This window comes from Symphalangus syndactylus, chromosome 24 (assembly GCF_028878055.3).
Source record: "Symphalangus syndactylus isolate Jambi chromosome 24, NHGRI_mSymSyn1-v2.1_pri, whole genome shotgun sequence".
Classification (NCBI taxonomy): domain Eukaryota; kingdom Metazoa; phylum Chordata; class Mammalia; order Primates; family Hylobatidae; genus Symphalangus; species Symphalangus syndactylus.
In genome coordinates this window covers 29,320,927-29,338,357 of record NC_072446.2, presented here as the reverse complement: position 1 = coordinate 29,338,357, position 17,431 = coordinate 29,320,927, and the positions used below count along the sequence as shown (strand labels likewise).

Sequence of the window (17,431 nt, the reverse complement as noted above, 5' to 3'; positions counted from 1 at the left end):
CTGTTTAACTTTTTGAAGAAACTGCCAAACTGTTTACCAAAGTGGCTCTACCATTTTTTATTCCCTCCAGCATCAAACAAAAATTGTCAACTGAATATTCAAGAAATGTGAGACTTTGCATCTCTTCCACTTATGCTCCAGGGGATGTGTGTGTGTGTCACATGCACTTTAGCAGCCTGGCTTCAGTGTGAGAAAAAATTAAGTCTGCCAAACCGTGGGACTGCTTCAATTTCCAGGTGACTTACCAGTCTGAAGGTGGATCTGATGGGGCTTCTGCACAGCCCTTCCTTGTGGATATACCTAGGAAGGACTAACTGAAATAATGCTCACATTTGGAGATGAAACAGGCCCTAACGGGCCAGGCGCGGTGGCTCACACCTGGAATCCCAGCACTTTGGGAGGCCGAGGTGGGAGGATCAGAAGATCAAGAGATTGAGACCATCCTGGCTAACACGGTGAAACTCTGTCTCTACTAAAAATACAAAAATTATCTGGGCATGGTGGCGTGCACCTGTGGTCCCAGCTATTTGGGAGGCTGAGGGAGGAGAATTGCTTGAACCCGAGAAACAGAGGTTGCAGTGAGCTGAGATCACACCACCGTGCTCCAGCCTGGCGACAGAGCCATAAGACTCTGTCTAAAAAAATTAAAAAAAAAAAAACAAAAAAAAACGGCCCTAATGATCACCATGCCTCACTGACACCTCTTTCCCTGTCCCGCTTTATTGACACATCAATTCCCATTTTTCATGGTTGACTTCTAGTACGTCCCTTTGGAATGTATATCTAGAATCTTCAGTGGGTCCCTCTGTATCCTCTTTAGCACCTGCAACTCTTACCAATAGATAATAAATAAATGCCATTATCCTGCTTATTTCTGCCTCTCACTGGCAAATAAAAGTGTCCAGCAGGACCATATGAAATGCTGAAACCCATGATCCCAACTGGTCACCCTAACCCACCTGGACACACACACTATTGATGAACCCATCCCTGTGACTGTATCTGACTTTTATTAACCCATTGAAAATATATGGTTTTCTTCCTCTCCATACTAATCTGAATCCCTTCTGTAAGATTTCAGGAGACATGCTAACTGCTTTCTAGTATCTATGTGGTATTGCCTCTTGGACCCAATTGTGTAAGGTGTTTGCAAATGCTACTATACTTGTCTGACACGGTTTGTTCTCAATGATCTCATAGGTTTTTAATTTATTTATTGGAATGCCATGGCCCTTGTTGGTTTTCTTATTCTTTGCTTGTTTATCAAGTGCACAAAGTATCTTTTTCCCCCACAGCCCCAGAGTGCTGTGCACTTGATTTCCAGGTTAAGGAAGAGCAGAGGACAGAGCTCAAAAGCAAGGAAGGCTGCACACGGGACAGTGTAGGAAGGGAAACAGAATATGTCCAAATATTGTGTCCTGCTGCAATATGTAACCATTTGTGGTTTATCAACACTTCTAAGTCAGAGAGTAAAATATGCCTAAAAGTCAACATTCTCTGTTTAAACCCTTGAATGGCCAGATTTACTAGTGTCATCTGTTGGCAAATTTCACTGGCAATCTCTTTGTAAAAGCAGTTGCAGGGAATCAAGCCCCTAAAAAGAAGAAAAGGAGGAAAACTGGGTGGGCGTGGTGGCTCACACCTGTAATCCTAGCACTTTGGGAGGCCAATGTGGGCAGATCACCTGAGGTCAGGAGATCAAGACCAGCTGGCCAACATGGTGAAACCCCATCTCTACTAAAAATACAAAAATTAGTCAGGTATGGTGGCACACACTCGTAACCCCAGCTATTTGGGAGGCGGAGGCAGAATTGCTTGAACCCAGGAGGCGGAGTTTGCAGTGAGCCGAGACGGCACCACTGCACTCCAGCCTGGGCGACAGAGTGAGACTCCATCTCAAAAAAAAAAAAGGAAACTAAAAATCATCACCAAAACCCAGCCATCTCATGGCCAGTTCACTACTTAGCATAAGACTGATGCCCCACCCCCCTCGGCCTGTGCACATACACCTGGGCTGAGGTCCGTAACAGACAAGGCTTCTCTTGGGACAAAGTGCCTATTATGTACCAGGCAGTCCTCCATTCACTCTGCATATAGCATCTTATTTGGTCGCCACAAAGTCCAGCGAGACAGCTATAATTATCTTCGCTTTACAAATGAGCAGCTGGGGAGCTGAGAAGGTAAATGACTTGCCCAAGCTGGCATAGGTAGAAAGAAGCAGAGGCGGGATTCAAACTGAGGACTTCAGACGTCAAAGCTCATACTCTTTTCTCTAGACCAGGCTGCCTCCTGAGTTAAATTCCCCTGCGCCCACCCTCCCCCCCATTATAGCTGCCGTGAGACTGTACCATCTCTTCACCATCATCGATAAATATTTATCAAGGACCACCGCCTACACAGCATTGCTCTTGTTTCCACAGCAACACACTGTCACAGAGTCAGGGGAGTATCCCGTGCTTGAAAGAGTGATGCTGTCATGTCCTCTGATCATGGCTGTGAAAGGTGACAGCTATACGACTACATGGAACACCGTCTCAGCTGGCAGCCTGACACCTGCAAGAGCTATGCTGAGGACAAGCAAGAAGAAATTAAGTAGAGTAGAAAGAGAGTGGGTTGTAACCCAAGAAGATTACATTACAATGCTTTTACTATGTGTTTGCGATTGTTGCTGGAACAGAATTTAAGCCAGGTTTGCACATTAATTGTTCTTTTATTAGGACACAAATCAAGCAATCCATGACAGAAAGTAAAATTCGACTGTACTGCTAACAGTTCCCCAGAGGTATCCGGCAGTGATTATCGAGTTAAATGACTACATTGCTAACAATTGCAGTTGCAAGTCAGTCCCCTATAAGATCCATTTTCGCTCTCAATATGTGGATTCTGAAACCCACTAGTAAATGAATTCATTATCCCCTTATTCATTTAACTGTCTCTCTCTTCCCCCATCCCAAATCATGTTTTGCCATATTGTTAAGAGGCTATTTTTAAATGATTTTTGTTTGTTTGATTTTTACTATCATTCCTTCCAAAAACTGTCGTGGCTCAAGAAGTATGTCTTAGAGTAAGGAAAAAGGAAATTGCCTTTTGATGACAAGCTTCCGCCCCGACTTTTGGACACTGAGACCAACATGTTACAGCAAAACATATTAGCCCAACTATGTTATGGATGTAACCTTATAAATTGAAATTGCTTTCGAGATTGGGAATTTTCAGATCAAAAGAACATGGAAAACACACTACTTAGTTTTAAAATGTATTTATCCAAACTTGCCAAAAGTTTTAAATAAAATACTTTAAAGGAAATCAAGTTATTGTCATATTTATACTAGATTTGAAATTCTAACAATTTCTGAATTTAGGAATAAAATAAGAAGATAAGTCCATTTTTTAAGTCAACATTTACAGTATTCTTGTTTTGACAAATACAGATGTTCATGAGGAACCTGGAAAAAAAATAATCTAATTCAGATGGTCTAGTTGCCATTAAACTGGAAAGGAGAGGACAGATATATACAGAAAATCCCCATTTCTACAAATGTGTGAGGCTTAGAATGCACCAGTTCTCCAATACAAGCTAATCTCATTCGTTTAAGGAGCCCCTGGCACAAAGGCAGCCACTTGCTAAATATATGCTATATCGCAGGTTTGCAGAAACCACCCTTCCCAGGTAGACCCAAAAGAAACACACGATGCCTTAACAGATTTCTTCCCAAAGCATATTCCAGGATTTCTTTTCTGTCTCCTGCATTCTAAAAAGCAAACAAAGAAAAGGTGCTCGCTCCTCACACTTCTCTAAATGTTTTAACAAAAGGCTGCTGAATAAACACATTACTCATTTAAAAATTGAAAAGAAGTTCTATTCCTGATATGAAAGCAACCAGATTTGCATTTTAATAGTTGTGGGCGAGCGCCACCTGGCGGGAGCATCCGGAACGGGCGGCGTTCAGCACTGGACAGCTTCCCGAGCCGGTACGGGTTTTACAGCTTGCTACCCAAGAACGATTCGAGACCTGTGATGGAATATTTTTGATCCTGTTTCTGCCGCGGGAACATGAGTGGTATTAATGTGTGGTTGGCCGGTTATGCCTTAGAGGATATAAAATCTGAGTCATGAATCATGCCTGGATCCCCAGGACTGCCCCGGGCATCCTCCCTAGTACCCCTCCCTCCCCTAGCACACCTAACACACCCCCCAAAATAAGGGAAACAAGAATTGTGCACCATCTTTAAAATGGTGCTGTGGCTGTCCCTCTTCTCTCACTTGCTAATCCAACCTTTCAGCTTCACACACCTCAAAAGGAGTGTCTTCGTCACCCAACTTCCCAGCCAGGGAAACAGGCTGTCCCTTCACAGAAGTCGCCTATTCCGCTTCCATTTTAGTACCAAGCAAGGAAGGCTGTAACGCATTTCCAACGGAATGTCCCTCCAGCGGCCCTTAACCTCAGACGCAGCTTGTGCAAAGACGCTGTACCTTCCCCACCGGTTCGTTCTTTTGCTCTTTCTTCCTTTCCTTCTTTCGGTGAAATAATAAATGGGCACAGCTGTTGCTTAGCGATCCGAAACCAGCCTGTTCCTGCGTCCCACGGGCTGATCTCAGCCTGTCCCCGCGATCCCAGCCACCTCAGCCCGGCGTAGTTACACCAAAAGCAATTGGTACTAAGAAACTTTAAGGTGATTTTGAACTTGGAATTACACCTGCAGCACTCCCTCCCTTCTCTTCCCTCCGCCGTTACTCTTGGGGGGGCTCGGGGCTGGAAGCTGCCTGCGGTGGGGCTTGGTGATGTGTAAGACCCTGGACTGTGGTGCCCTCCAGCACCCGCCAACGTGCCTTTGGGAGCACGGCAGGGCACCACCACCCCGCCCCCGCTCCCCCTACTCTGGGGAACTACCTCTGCTCACCTCCTTCCCGTGGCCAAACCCAAATATGAGTCCCCCGAACTTTTCAGGAGCAGACGTGCTCACGGGCCAAATCCACTCCCCTCCAAGGGCCTTAACACGGGCGCCCAGCTACCTCGGAGAAAAGCCAGCGGGTAGGGCAGAGGTATTGCTCTCGGTCATCAACGCAAACATCCCCTCGGGTGCCTACAGCGGCTTGCTTAGGGGAGCAGCATGTTCAGAGCAAATGTAGAGCTTCCTGTATCTCCGAGGAAAAAAGAAAAGCCACCGCCCCGGCAGCCTCGGCCTGCTGGGGACCTGTCCTCCCCACTAAAAGCGCGCGCTGCCCGAGCAGCTGCCCGGGAGAGAACGCTCCACCCTGGACGTCGGTGCCGCTCCTCGTCTCGCCGCCCCAAACACTCAAGTGGCAGATTCCGACAAGTGGGAGGCAGCAAGTGGAAATATTCGCAACAACCGCGGAAAGTTACTCCAGCCCGGGGGGCCGGCAGGAAAGTGAAGCGGAGAAGTTCGCCAAACGCGGGCTGCTGAGGGACGCGAGGGGCCGGGCTCGCTGGCCGGGGCGCGCGGGGACACGGCTTCCCGCGCCTGCAAGCTGAGACCCGGGTTCGGGCCATGGGGACCCGCGCCCCCGCGAGCCCGCACAACTTTCTCCTCCGAGGGCCCCGCGGCTGGGGGCCCGCGCGCATCCGGGAGGGAGCAGGGAGCCCAGGGGAGCCGAGCGGGCGCACTCACCTGCGGCGCTCTGAGCCCGGGCGCCGGGCAGCGGCGGCAGCTGCAGCCTCAGAAGCAGGCTGAGGGCGAGCGCGGCGAGGCTCGCCATCCGGGCGGCGGCGGGCAGCTCAGCCCCTTCCCGCGGGGGCCGGGGCCGGGACTGGGGCGGGCGCGGGGCGGCCCCGCATCGCCGGCGCGGCCGCTGGCTGTGCGCGCGGCTGGCTCCGCTCGGGCTCCCGGAGCCGGCGCTGCTGCGCTCCAAGCCGAGGCGCGGCGCGAACTGAGGCGGGAGGCTGGGCGGGGGCGGGACGCGGGGGGCGGGGGGCGGTGTCCCCCGAGTCCTAACGCCGCCGCCGTCGCCGCCGCCGCCGCCCGCCCGGGCGCTCCGCCTCGGCCGTGCACACACCCTCGCGCGCACGCCCGCGCCTGGCACACGCCCGCGGCTGGCACACGCGGGTTCCCCCGCGCACCCTCTCCGGGGCCGACCAGCTCGGGCCGCTGGCACAGTCACGCGCGTCCACACATCACCCCCGCACCCGCACGCCCGGCAGGGTCCTCGCCTCTTCGCCCCGCGCCGCGCCGCGCCGCGCCGCGCAGCCAAGCATCGTCTGCCCTGTGGGGGCGCAGGTACGGGGGCGGTGCGGGAAGGAGGGGGCTGGAGCAGCCGTTTGAACTCGGGGTGGGGAACAGGTGAATGGGGGTTCGGTGGTGAGAGGAGGGAGGGAGGGAGCAGCCCTCGCAACTCAAGATAAGGGGCCAGGTGAATTGCGAAAGCGGGTGGGGGCGTCTGCCCAAAGCTGGGGCAGGCGGCTGCTGGCCAGGGTCTCGGGCACACCCTGAGATGAGAATTTCATCTAAGAGCGCGCGCGCGCACACACACACACAACCCACTCACACTCTTCTGGGCGCATCGCTGACCGCGCCACAATCGTCGTCCCCCTCAATTAGCCACCACCCCATCTTCTTGTTCACCCACATCTCTCTCTTGTCCCCACCACCACGCGGAAGGGGGCGCAGAAGGGGCATGAGGCATCGCCCCCACCCCCTACAATTTTTCTCTGGCAGCCTTCCCTTTCCTTCTCTAGGGAGACAGAACCTTGTAGCTTTTTCCCTTTTCTTCTCGGTCTTAAAAAAGACCTGGTTGGGGCTGAAAGCCTAAAACCATAGATCAGGGTTGGAGCTGTCCCTGGCAGCCCACGGCCCACAGCCTGGCTCTCTGCTGTCCTGGGAGGCAGCTGGTACCTGAGTCTTGGCTGGGAGTCTGAGATGTAAAAGCCAGGGGCAGGGATACCCAGAAATGCCTAAGGGATTCACACTTTGTGAACACTTTGCTACCTGGCCAAAGCCCTCCTTCTTCTGTGTCAGCACAGCCCCCCACCCCCATCCTTGTTGGGGTGCCAGGGACTGGATTGGGGAGACTGTAGGTGAATTGTGAAAATCAAGCATGGCAGGGTTTCCAAAAGTGGGGAGCCCCAGGCTCTGGACCCAAGTTGCCATGGCAGAGAACGCAGGTCCTCACTCTGTCAGTCCCCAGTCCCCACTAGGTAGATGGCACGGTTCCCTGGAATGGAAGCCCAATTTACAATCCCAGGCAAATTCTTCCACCCCTCTCCGGACCCCGACTCCCACCACCACCACCATGACCGTGACCACTTTCAAAAGCTGATGTGCTTGGACTAGCCTGTTGGACCAACCAGTGCCTCCCACACTTGCCTGGTCAAAGAACTACCAAGAGGGTTTCTCCAAGTCCTGCTTCCCAGACCCCTGCTGGGAAGGGTGGAATTTGGCAGGCCTGTCGGGGGTGGCCTGGGAGTTGAACCTTTTACAAGCTGCCTTGGAGATTAATAATTCTACCAATATTTATGGTGTACTTAATTGTGTGCCTTACTCTGTGCTGTTCTCTGGGGATACCACAATGCGTAGCCCTTAGGGACAATTGGAATGGAAAGATCCCTTCTGCTCAGAGCTGAGCTGCCAGCTGTTTGCTCCATCACTCACTCACTCTAAACCTGCCTTGGGCAGATGAGCAGTTAGGAAGCCTCCGAGGAGAAGCCTGACCCAAGACCACCACAAGCGACCCCAGTCATGGCCGATCCCAGGGGATGACCCAGGTGGGGAGGAGATTTCTAAGCCACTAAAGAGCTTGGTGTCACACTTGTAACTTGCCGCGACTTTCTTGGGCTCCTGCCAATTCATCCCCTCTCTCAAGCTTTCTGGAAAACTATGAAATAGCAGTTCTCACAGCATCCTCAGAGCACACGCCCTTTGGCGCCCCCCTGCACCCCTGCTTTAGGGATGCGAGATCACCGAAGGCAAATCCCCCAGGTCTGAATGGGGTTCATGTGGCCCTGAGGAAAAAACAAATTCAGTAGTCACTGAGCTGGTGGAGTGGGACCTGATCCCGCACCAGGACTTACCTGCCCAGGTGCACCATGGTCATGAACTGTGACCCTCTGTGCTTTCTGAACCTCCCTCCACTCCAAGAAACTGCCCCCTCTCCTTCAGTAGCACGTGCTGCCACCTGCTGCCCTGCCAGGCTCTGGCACCCATAGCACTGCCGCGCTTTTGCACCGGCCAGTCCCTCTGCCTGGAAGCCCTGCACCGTATCACCTCCCTGGGAAACACACTAGCCCTTAGGGCTTCTCTTTGGAACTTTGGCCAGCGGGCCCTTCCTGCTCAAGGCATGTTCCCCAGCACAGGTCACTGTGGTGGTGCTTTTTTACTTTGTGGAAATGTTGTTTGTCTCTTCATCTGTTCTATAAGACTTGAGTTGCCAAAGGGAACCTGGACACTTACCACAGGGGCTGCTAGGAGACGGGGGTTTCGGGGTGGAGAGGGCTGGCACAGGGCCAAAGATGCCTTACACAAAGCTTCCAGCTAGCTGGCTTCTCAGGGGAGAGAACTCATGGAAAGTTACAGCATCATCTCCCACCCTCCTGCACAGGGAGCCCTCTTTCCCCTCTGACCCCATCAGCCCAGGGAGCTGGGACATGACCACAGATTTGCTTGGCTCGGGGCTGGGCCCAGCATCGCATCGGTGCTGAAGGAAGGAGGCAGGGCGAGTTTTGTAAGAGATGGCATTCTGCCCTACAAACTCTTTTAGTTATGCTCAGCCAGCAGGCCTCTTATCTTTGGACTCTGTCCTTAACCCCGTGAAACCTTTGGCAAGACCTCTCTGTGCGTCGGTTTCCATATCTGCCCAGTGGCTTCCCTTTCAGCTCTGTCAGGGACCAAGACAGGAGTGTCCAGACATTTCAGCTACAGATCTCTCTGTGGAGCAGTTTCAGGGGAAACCTGAAACTTGGGGCATCCTTTCAACAAGTGTGCTGGCCTTTTGATGTGTGTCAGGGATCTCAGGGCTGTGGGTTTGCAGCCTAAACAACAGACATGGTCATTGCTATCATGTAGCTTACAATCTGCTGGAGGAGACTGGACAAAGAGAAAGGGGTAATGACCCCAGAGCTGGTCCCCATCTCCCCAGCCCTGCCTCGCCCCCAGTGGTCAGCCCTCCAGTGGGGAGCAGAGCACCAGGGGGAAGACACCTGCTGGGGCCACGTGCCTTACTAATGAGATTTCCCAACCACGTATCTAGTAGAGTGTATTCCATGTTTAAAGTATCAAATAAAGTCCAGTGAGGAAAGTCTAGTGACGTTGCTATTGTTTGATCCCTGTCTTACACTTGAGGACACTGAAGCTCAAGAAGGGCAAAGACTCTCCATGTAGGAAGGGCGGGAAGGTTCACTTCCTGTGTTGGGGGTGGCTGCTCCATTGGAGCCTGTCTTCTTGCTGTGGCACTGATAGCCACTAGCCATTTAAAGTTAAAATTTAGCATTTCAGTGTTTGGCCACACCACATTTCAAGTACTCAGTAGCCACAGGTGGCCAGTGGCTGCTGTATCAGATAGTGCAGATACAGAACATTTCCAACATCATGGAGAATTCTATTAGTGCTGCTCTAAAACAGAGGTCACCAAACCTCTGCCACATCTGGCCCACTGCCTGTTTTTATAAGTAAAGTTTTATTGTGCCACATCCATGCTTATTCATTTACATACTGCCTATGTCTGCTTTTTGCAGAAAGTTCTACTGGACAGCACTGCTCTAGAGCTAAGTTTAGCAAACTCCACCCATGGGCCAAATCTGGACCACTGCCTATTTTTATAAAGTTTTATTGAAACACAAACCCATGTATTCATTTACATATTGCCTAAGGCCGCTCTCTGAACTATAGCAGCAGAGGTGAGTGATTGTGACAAAGATCGTCTGGCCCACAAAGCTTAAAATATTTACTGTCTTGCCCTTCATAGAAAGTTTGCCGACCCTTTCTTTAGAGAAGGTCTTACGGCACAATTTGACAATTATTGATCTAAAACTCATTCTCAAAGTGTGGTTTCTGAACCAATAGCATCAGCATCACCTGGGAACGTGTTAGAAATACAAGTTCTTGGGTCCCACCCCAGGCCTGCTGAATCAGAAACGCTGGAGGTGGGGCCTGGGCTCTCATTTCACCAGCCTTCCAGGTGATTCTGATGCATGTTCAAGGTGGAAACCACTGTCCCAAAACACAGAGCAAACGCCAACAAGTGACTGGTACGGTGAAGGTGCGAATGGGCTCCTGTGGGTAACAAGAGTTTGGAAAGATGCCAAGAGAGTGATAGCCCATCTGCTGCCTGGTCCCTCGGCAGCAAAACCTTTGACAGACGGTCCACAGAGGCCGCGCCAACCAGGGGAGGACCCTGTACCAGCCACTGGCGCCATGCTCAGGCCCCACTGCCGTCGGCCCCGCCCTCCCACGGAGTTGTCAGCACATTTGGAGCTGCCTCCACACATAAATTCATGGACCAGCTGTCTCTTTTAATCTGGTTGCAAGATGAAACCATTAATAGATGTCAGACACATTGGCAATGATCTCTTCATTAATAATTTCCTACTTTCTGAGGAAAAAGAAATTAGTAACAAGCAACCATCAATAATTCAAAAATACAAGTTAACCTTTCTATTAGCAGAGTGACTGTGCACACGCCGCAGACGCTTTCAGAGCCAGTAGTTCTGGTTTGAGTAATGTTTTGATGGCAGGAATATTAATATGCATTAATGCTGTCAAGATGTGCAAATATAAATAACCCAAATGCAACTTAGAAATCTTAAGTATTTTCAGGTTTAACCTCATGATCCAACCATTTTTTCTGTTTAAAAAAAAAAGCATGTAGTATCCAGTAATATCACTCCGTTCAAAAGGAGGACTTCATAATGGAATCCATTTCCAGTTTGAGGTCCTTGTGGTTAGAAAGATTTCCCTGAAGCTTTACCGATACTGCCGATCAGTAATTTCTCCCTCCAAAGTTCTGCCTCCTGGGGAAGTAAGAGCCGGGATGCCCTTCCAGGTAACCTTCGTCTGGAGATTGGGTGTGCTCCAGGTAAGCGTTCTCAATTTCTTAAAACCCTTCGCATTCCTCTTCTGATAGATTTTCAGGCCCATGGCACCTGGTTCCTCTTCTCAGCCATGCTCCATTTTGATAATGTCCCTCTTCCGGGGAGGACTTGCACCTGCCTGCATTCTCCACACCTCCATTTACCACCCAAGTGACCACACACTCGTCACTTTCCCTCTCCAAATGTGTTTCCCCATCTGTGAAATTGGGTGATTATTCCCACCTCGCTGAGCTGAGTGAGAATTAAGTGAGTTAATGGATGTGAACACGCCTAGTACAGGGCCAGCCCACTCAGTAGTCCATTTCCCTTCCTTTCTTCCCACTTCCAAGTCTTAAATTCACCAGAGCACCCCAGCTTTGACTCTAGGCCAACTGTCATAGACACCTGGACAACAGCATGGCACGGGAGGCCAGCTGCTGCTTCCTTGGGCCAAAATACCAGCACATGGTCCAGATTGTTGCCAAGTAGACCTCAGTGTCTGAGGTGCCCCGGATTTAATGCCAGCACTGCATCTCACCCAAGTGGCATCTGCCAAACAGCTGTTTCTGGTAATTTTTTTAAAAAGCTAAGTGATGTGTGGCAGGTACCCATCACAAGTGTTTTCACTTCTGACTGACACCTGGCCTCATTGCCGGGTAGTGGGGATGTTAAGATAAAGTGATCCCATCTGCAAGGCGCCCACAGTCCGCCCACACTGAGAGGTCACCCAAGCACACTGGGGACAGGGTGGTGTTAGAGTCAGGGGTTGAATAATGGATGTCAAACATGATTGAGATATGGCCCCAAGCTTTACTTCTTGCTTCCAGCAAAGCGGCTTCTCTGATGAAGCAGGCGAAAAGCCACCATTCTTGCAACAGCTTGGTGCCCTGGAGTTGAGCACATGCCTTTTCAGAGCACTGAGATCCCCGCAAGACCTTCAGCCCTGGCCAGGTGCGGTGGCTCATGCCTGTAATCCCAGCACGTTAGGAGGCTGAGGCAGGTGGATCACCTGAGGTCAGGAGATCTAGACCATTGTGGCCAACATGGTGAAACCCCGTCTCTAGTAAAAATCCAAAAATTAGCTGGGGGTGGTGGCACGTGCCTGTAGTCCCAGCTACTCAGGAGGCTGAGGCATGAGAGTTGCTTGAATCAGGGAGTCAGAGGTTGCAGTGAGCCGAGATCGCACCACTGCACTCCAGCCTGGTGGCAGAGCAAGACTCCATCTCAAAAAAAAAAAAAGGCCTTCAGCCTTTCTCCTGGTCCCTGACTCCCAACTCAGATTCCAGAATGTCTGTGAACCTGTTGCTTCTCCCCACCCCCGCTGCAGCAACCTTAGCTCTGACTTAGCTTCTTATTGCCTGAAGTCTTGTCCCTCCCAACCGCTCCCCACACACAGCAACCAGAGTGGTTGTTCAAGAAGACAGTCACTCCACAACCTGTTGCTCACCAGCTTAAAACCCTTCACTAATGCCCCCACTGCCCTCAGCATGAAGTCCACAATCCTTACCATAACCAACAAGACTCTCCACTGGCTGGGCCCAGCCTGCCGTTTTTTGTTTGTTTGGAGACAGAGTCTTGCTCTTTCTTTCACCCAGGCTGGAGTGCAGTGGTGTGATCTCCGCTCACTGCAACCTCCACCTCCCGGGTTCAAGCAATTCTCGTGCCTCACCCTCCCAAGTAGCTGGGATTATAGGTGTGTGCCACCACGCCTGGCTAATTTTTGTATTTTTAGTAGAGATGGGGTTTTGCCATGTTGCCCAGGCTAGTCTTGAACTCCTGGCCTCAAACAATCCCCCCACCTCAGCGTCCCAAAGTGCTGGGATTACAGGTGTGACCACCACGCTCGGCCCAGCCTGCCTTTCTAAGCCTATCCCCTCCCTAACTCACCTTGGACCACCCCTCACCAAAGGGAAGTCTTCCCAGGTAGAGAAGAAAAGAAGGGCATTCCAGGTGGCTGGAACAGCCTAGGCAAGTACTCAGAGATCTGAAAGAGTCTGCAAGTTCAAAGAGGCAAAGCTGAGACCTAAGCGCAATGCTCTCTGTTCTCTCATTTCATTTCCTGCCCGCTCCATTTACCCTGTGCTCCAAGCCGCACACGACAACTGTCCATTACCTCCCTCTGGGCCTCTGCCCATGTAGTTTCTTCTCTCTGGAATGCCAAAATCAAAAGCAGCATCCTTCCTTATCCAGGCATCTAAATCTTTATCCTTCAAGGCTCAGCATTGGGCAGGATCTGTGGGCTGGACTGTAGTGGGCTGGATGAAGAATTAGTGAATTCCATCCTTATTGGAACCATCTGCAGATCCGCCTTCTCCACCAGGGTGACAGCATTGAGGGATGCCACTACTGTCTTACACACCCTCACGTCCCCAAAGCCAACCCAGCATGGCATACAGCAAGCACTCAATACATACGGGTTAAGACTAGGGCCAAATTTGCCTACCAGGGCCATGTACATTCTGCATGAGCTATTATCAAACAGAAGGGACAGTGACCCATTTATCAAGATCTATGGGGAAATCAACTCATGAGCAAGACCCCAGCAAGGCTCTCGGGTGTGCAGGATGAGATGATGGGGTGGTGCTTCCCCACTGTGTCTGGTCCTGAGAACCACCAGGAACTCTGTTAATAACTCACGTTCCCCAGACTGATAAACCCAGTGCTTCAGGGAAGAGCCTGGACATCTGTCCTTTTTATCAGACTGAATCTCACAAAAGGTCATAACTTGGTGATTCTGTCCAGGCCAATGCAGAACCTGTCCTCTGGTCAGACTGCCAGAAGCACCTGGCCTGGGGGCTCAAAGTAGTAACAGGGCTGTCCACGGCAGGAAGAAACCACGGTAAAGTCCCCAGAGGCTTTAGTGGCCTGTCTGCCCATGGCACTGAGCCTCTTCTAGTGAGGCCCGAGTCCCAGGCACAGCAGATGCCAACCTCTGAGAAAGAAAAGGCACCAAGAGACTTGAAGCAGAAATGATACAGAAAGAACGCCTCATGTTTATAGAAACTTCTGCAAACTTTCTTCAGACCTCTGGTTTACAGAGTTGGCTTAATTAGAATTCTTGGTTCTTAATATACTTTCATGATGTTTTCCTGCATAGCCCTCTCTTATTAATATTATTAGGTTTGCTACTTTGTGTTATGGCATGTAATTGTTATTTTATTTTCATTATCTTATTATATTTTGATAAGCGCCTAGAGATCTTCCATAACAACCACTCCCTGATAGTAACAGAGTTCTGCTCACTACACTTCATCCCTGCAATGATGTACAAAGAAAATTTGGGCTGGCAAGAGGACCTTCAGGAGAGACCCCAGAGCCCGTTTGTTCCTGGATTTCTGCTGCAGTGGTTCTCAACCCCTCTGCGTATGAGAACCACCTGGGACCCCACCCTCAGCCACTGATTTGAGTAGGCCCCAAGCAACAGTATTTTTAAATCTTCCCCAATTATTTCTACCAAGAACACTGCAAGGACTCCTCAGAGTTCTCCCCACCCCCAGGCAGGTGACATATAAATCATCTAAGAAGTTTTTGGGGGAACAGCTACACAGAGCTCTACCCACCTGTCCTTAGAACCTAATATACTTTCCTAAAGATGCCCCCCCACTTGCTCACCTTAGGGGATCCCTGCACATGGGACCCATGCTACTGAAGAGGGTGTGCTGGGCAAGTGGCCGACATACTTCTCAATGTGGGGGCCGGGACCACACCTGCACCAGAACCGGGCTGTTTGTTAATTATGCATGGAGCTGAATCAGCATTTCTGGAGGTTGAGGCTCAGGAATTTGCATTTCTAACAGGCACCCCAGGTGATTCTCAGGCACACAGGAGTTTGTGAATGGCTGATGCAGTGTTAGGGACAAGGAAAGTTGAGAGCCTCCAGGCACAACTCCAGGGCTGCCAGGCCAGGTCTGTATCTTGCCCATTCTGTGTCTCAGACACTTATAAGGGCTTAAAGGATAAATACTGAGCGGGGAACACATACATTCCTTGTATTTTAGGCAAGACTCTTCTTCTTATGAATGACGGACACCCAACTCAAACAAGCTTAAGTGAAGAGAGGAACCCAGTGGCTTACTTAGCTGAGCACTTCATGAGCACCTTCAGGCAAAGCTGGATCTAGGTACTCAAATGATGGCATCAGGCCTCCTCTCTCTCCCTCTCTGTCTATCTCGGTCTCTGTCTCTATCTCAGCTGGGCTTCTCTCTGTGGCTAGTCAAAGAAACTGGCCAATGCCAGCTCCATACCCAGGTCTCACAGCTTAGCACCTTCGGTATAAAATGAGACCTTCTGAACACCCCACCACACTATCCACAAAAACCCAGTAAAGATATTTATTGGGTGATTTGGTTCACATCCTATTTCCTGAATGAATCAATTTGGCCAGGGATATTGGCAAGGGGAAGGGGTGTCACCATAATTGCCCATCCTAGGTCTTTTGTCCACCTCTCTGTATTGAGGATGACAGCCATAAATGACAGCCCCATGAAGACTGAATGGAGTGGGGAAGGGCAATCTTCTCCAAATGATCTCAGCAGTCTGGTGGCACTGGTCTAGCTCTCTTAAAAATCCCTTAAATAGGCCGGGCGCGGTGGCTCATGCCTGTAATCCCAGCATTGGGAGGCCGAGGTGGGCGGATCATGAGGTCAGGAGATCGAGACCACAGTGAAACCCCGTCTCTACTAAAAATACAAAAAAAAATTAGCCGGGCAGTGGCAGGCGCCTGTAGTCCCAGCTACTTGGGAGGCTGAGGCCAGAGAATGGCGAAAACCCAGGAGGCGGAGCTTGCAGTGAGCTGAGATCGCACCACTGCACTCCAGCCTGGGCGACAGAGCGAGACTCCATCTCAAAAAAAATAATAAAATCCCTTAAATAAGTGGTCTAGAGACTTAACCAGTCACCTGGGGGCCTACTCTTTCCATACGTCCTCGTCCTCTCCATCTGACGCTTGTTCTAACCCCCCATACCCAGATAGACCGTGTGATTTTTGTTGTTGTTGAGACAGGGTCTGGCTCTATCGCCTAGGCTGGAGTGCAGTGGTGCGATCTTGGCTCCCTGCAACCTCTTCCTCCTGGGTTCAAGCGATTTTCGTGCTTCAGTTTCCCAAGTAGCTGGGATTACAGGCACGTACCATGACGCCCGGCTAGTTTTTGTACTTTTAGTAGAGAAGGGGCTTTGCCATGTTGGCCAGGCTGGTCTCCAGCTCCTGGCCTCAAGGGATCCACCTGCCTCGGCCTCCCAAAGTGCTGGGATTACAGGTGTGAGCCACCGTGCACAGCCTAACCCTGTGATTTTTACACAACCTCTTTCTCCTCTGTACCAAAGCATGTTACCCTCAAAATGTTTTCACCCAGCCAGTTAGTCTTTCGCCAATCTAGTGAAACTGAACTGTACTTACTCTGAGCCATGCATGCAGCTAAAAGCCTATGCACATTATCCACCCCACAATTCTCTTATTATTACCCATTTACACGAGAAGAAACTGAGGCACAAGGAGGTTTGTTGATTTGGGATTGATTTGGTTTTAAGTTTTGTTTTCTTCCCCACAGCTCCTGGACTTTTTAAAATTCCTGGAATTGTGTCTCTCTATCATGGGGCTGGTACTATTACCATATGTTTCAGAAAACAGCATCTGTGTACGAAGCATTTTATTATACAACACAGAAATACATTTCACCCCAAATGATAGCAGTGAACCTCAGCCCACAGAATCTCCTTCTCGCCTTCATGAAACAGAGCTGGGATGATGGCAGAGGACTCCAGAATGCACTGAGATTGTTCCTTCGCTTGACAAATGGCAAAGGACTCTAGAACGCACTGAGATTGTTCCTTGGTGTGAGGAGCCAGATAGCACACGTTTCTTCAAGCCATTCTCACATCAAATAAAACGCTGATAAATCATTGTTTCTCTAAGCTTGAAAAATGCTAATAACTCAAGACAAGACGAAAGTGAGTTTGTTGAAATCAACGTGAAGGATCGAGGGTACCAACTTGGAATGTAAAACCATAGAAAATACCATCTGGGAACACGGAAATCATCTGTCTTATCTGGAAGCCTGACTCCAGAGTGGCAAACTTAGAGACTGGTTTGAGGACAGAGTGTGCCCTGTGTGCTGGGGAGGGGTATAAAGGACTGGGATTGCGGGGGGTGGCTCGAGATGTTCTTTTACCCATAAAAACACTGTACATCACTGTCTGCCGCTGACGCTTAAGGATTGATAACCTTGGGGATGTTTCACTCTGGTTTTGCTTCTGCCTCTGCAATGTTTGAACTTGCATTTTCTGAGCCGCGTATGCAACGAGAAGCATTACATGCATTACCCACCCTTCACCTCTCTTACTAGTCCTGTTTACAGGTGAGAAAACTGAGGCACAAGGAGTTTTGCTGATTCAGGATTGTTACTGGTTTTAGG

General features: G+C 50.4%; 1 protein-coding gene and 1 long non-coding RNA gene across 8 annotated transcripts in view; one reads left to right on the top strand and one right to left on the bottom strand.

Annotated features, from left to right (window-relative positions):
• The window catches only part of PTPRT (protein tyrosine phosphatase receptor type T), a 1,142,918-nt gene extending 1,136,683 nt beyond the window's left edge, over positions 1-6,235 (bottom strand). For all 6 annotated transcript variants that reach the window (XM_055264961.2, XM_063633847.1, XM_055264960.2 and 3 more), the window contains exon 1: positions 5,632-6,235. In XM_055264961.2, coding sequence (XP_055120936.1) covers positions 5,632-5,719 — 88 coding nt within the window. In that variant the 5' untranslated portion in view covers positions 5,720-6,235. The remainder of the gene's footprint in view (positions 1-5,631) is intronic.
• Positions 6,236-8,779: 2,544 nt separating this feature from the next.
• On the top strand, positions 8,780-16,777 carry LOC134735875 (uncharacterized). Of its 2 annotated transcripts, XR_010119440.1 has the most exons (4): positions 10,977-11,026; positions 14,210-14,927; positions 15,020-15,141; positions 16,568-16,777. It is a non-coding gene; the product is annotated as an uncharacterized lncRNA (long non-coding RNA). The 2 variants fall into 2 exon arrangements; XR_010119439.1 differs by having other exon boundaries at positions 8,780-14,927.
• The last annotated feature ends 654 nt before the right edge of the window (positions 16,778-17,431 follow it).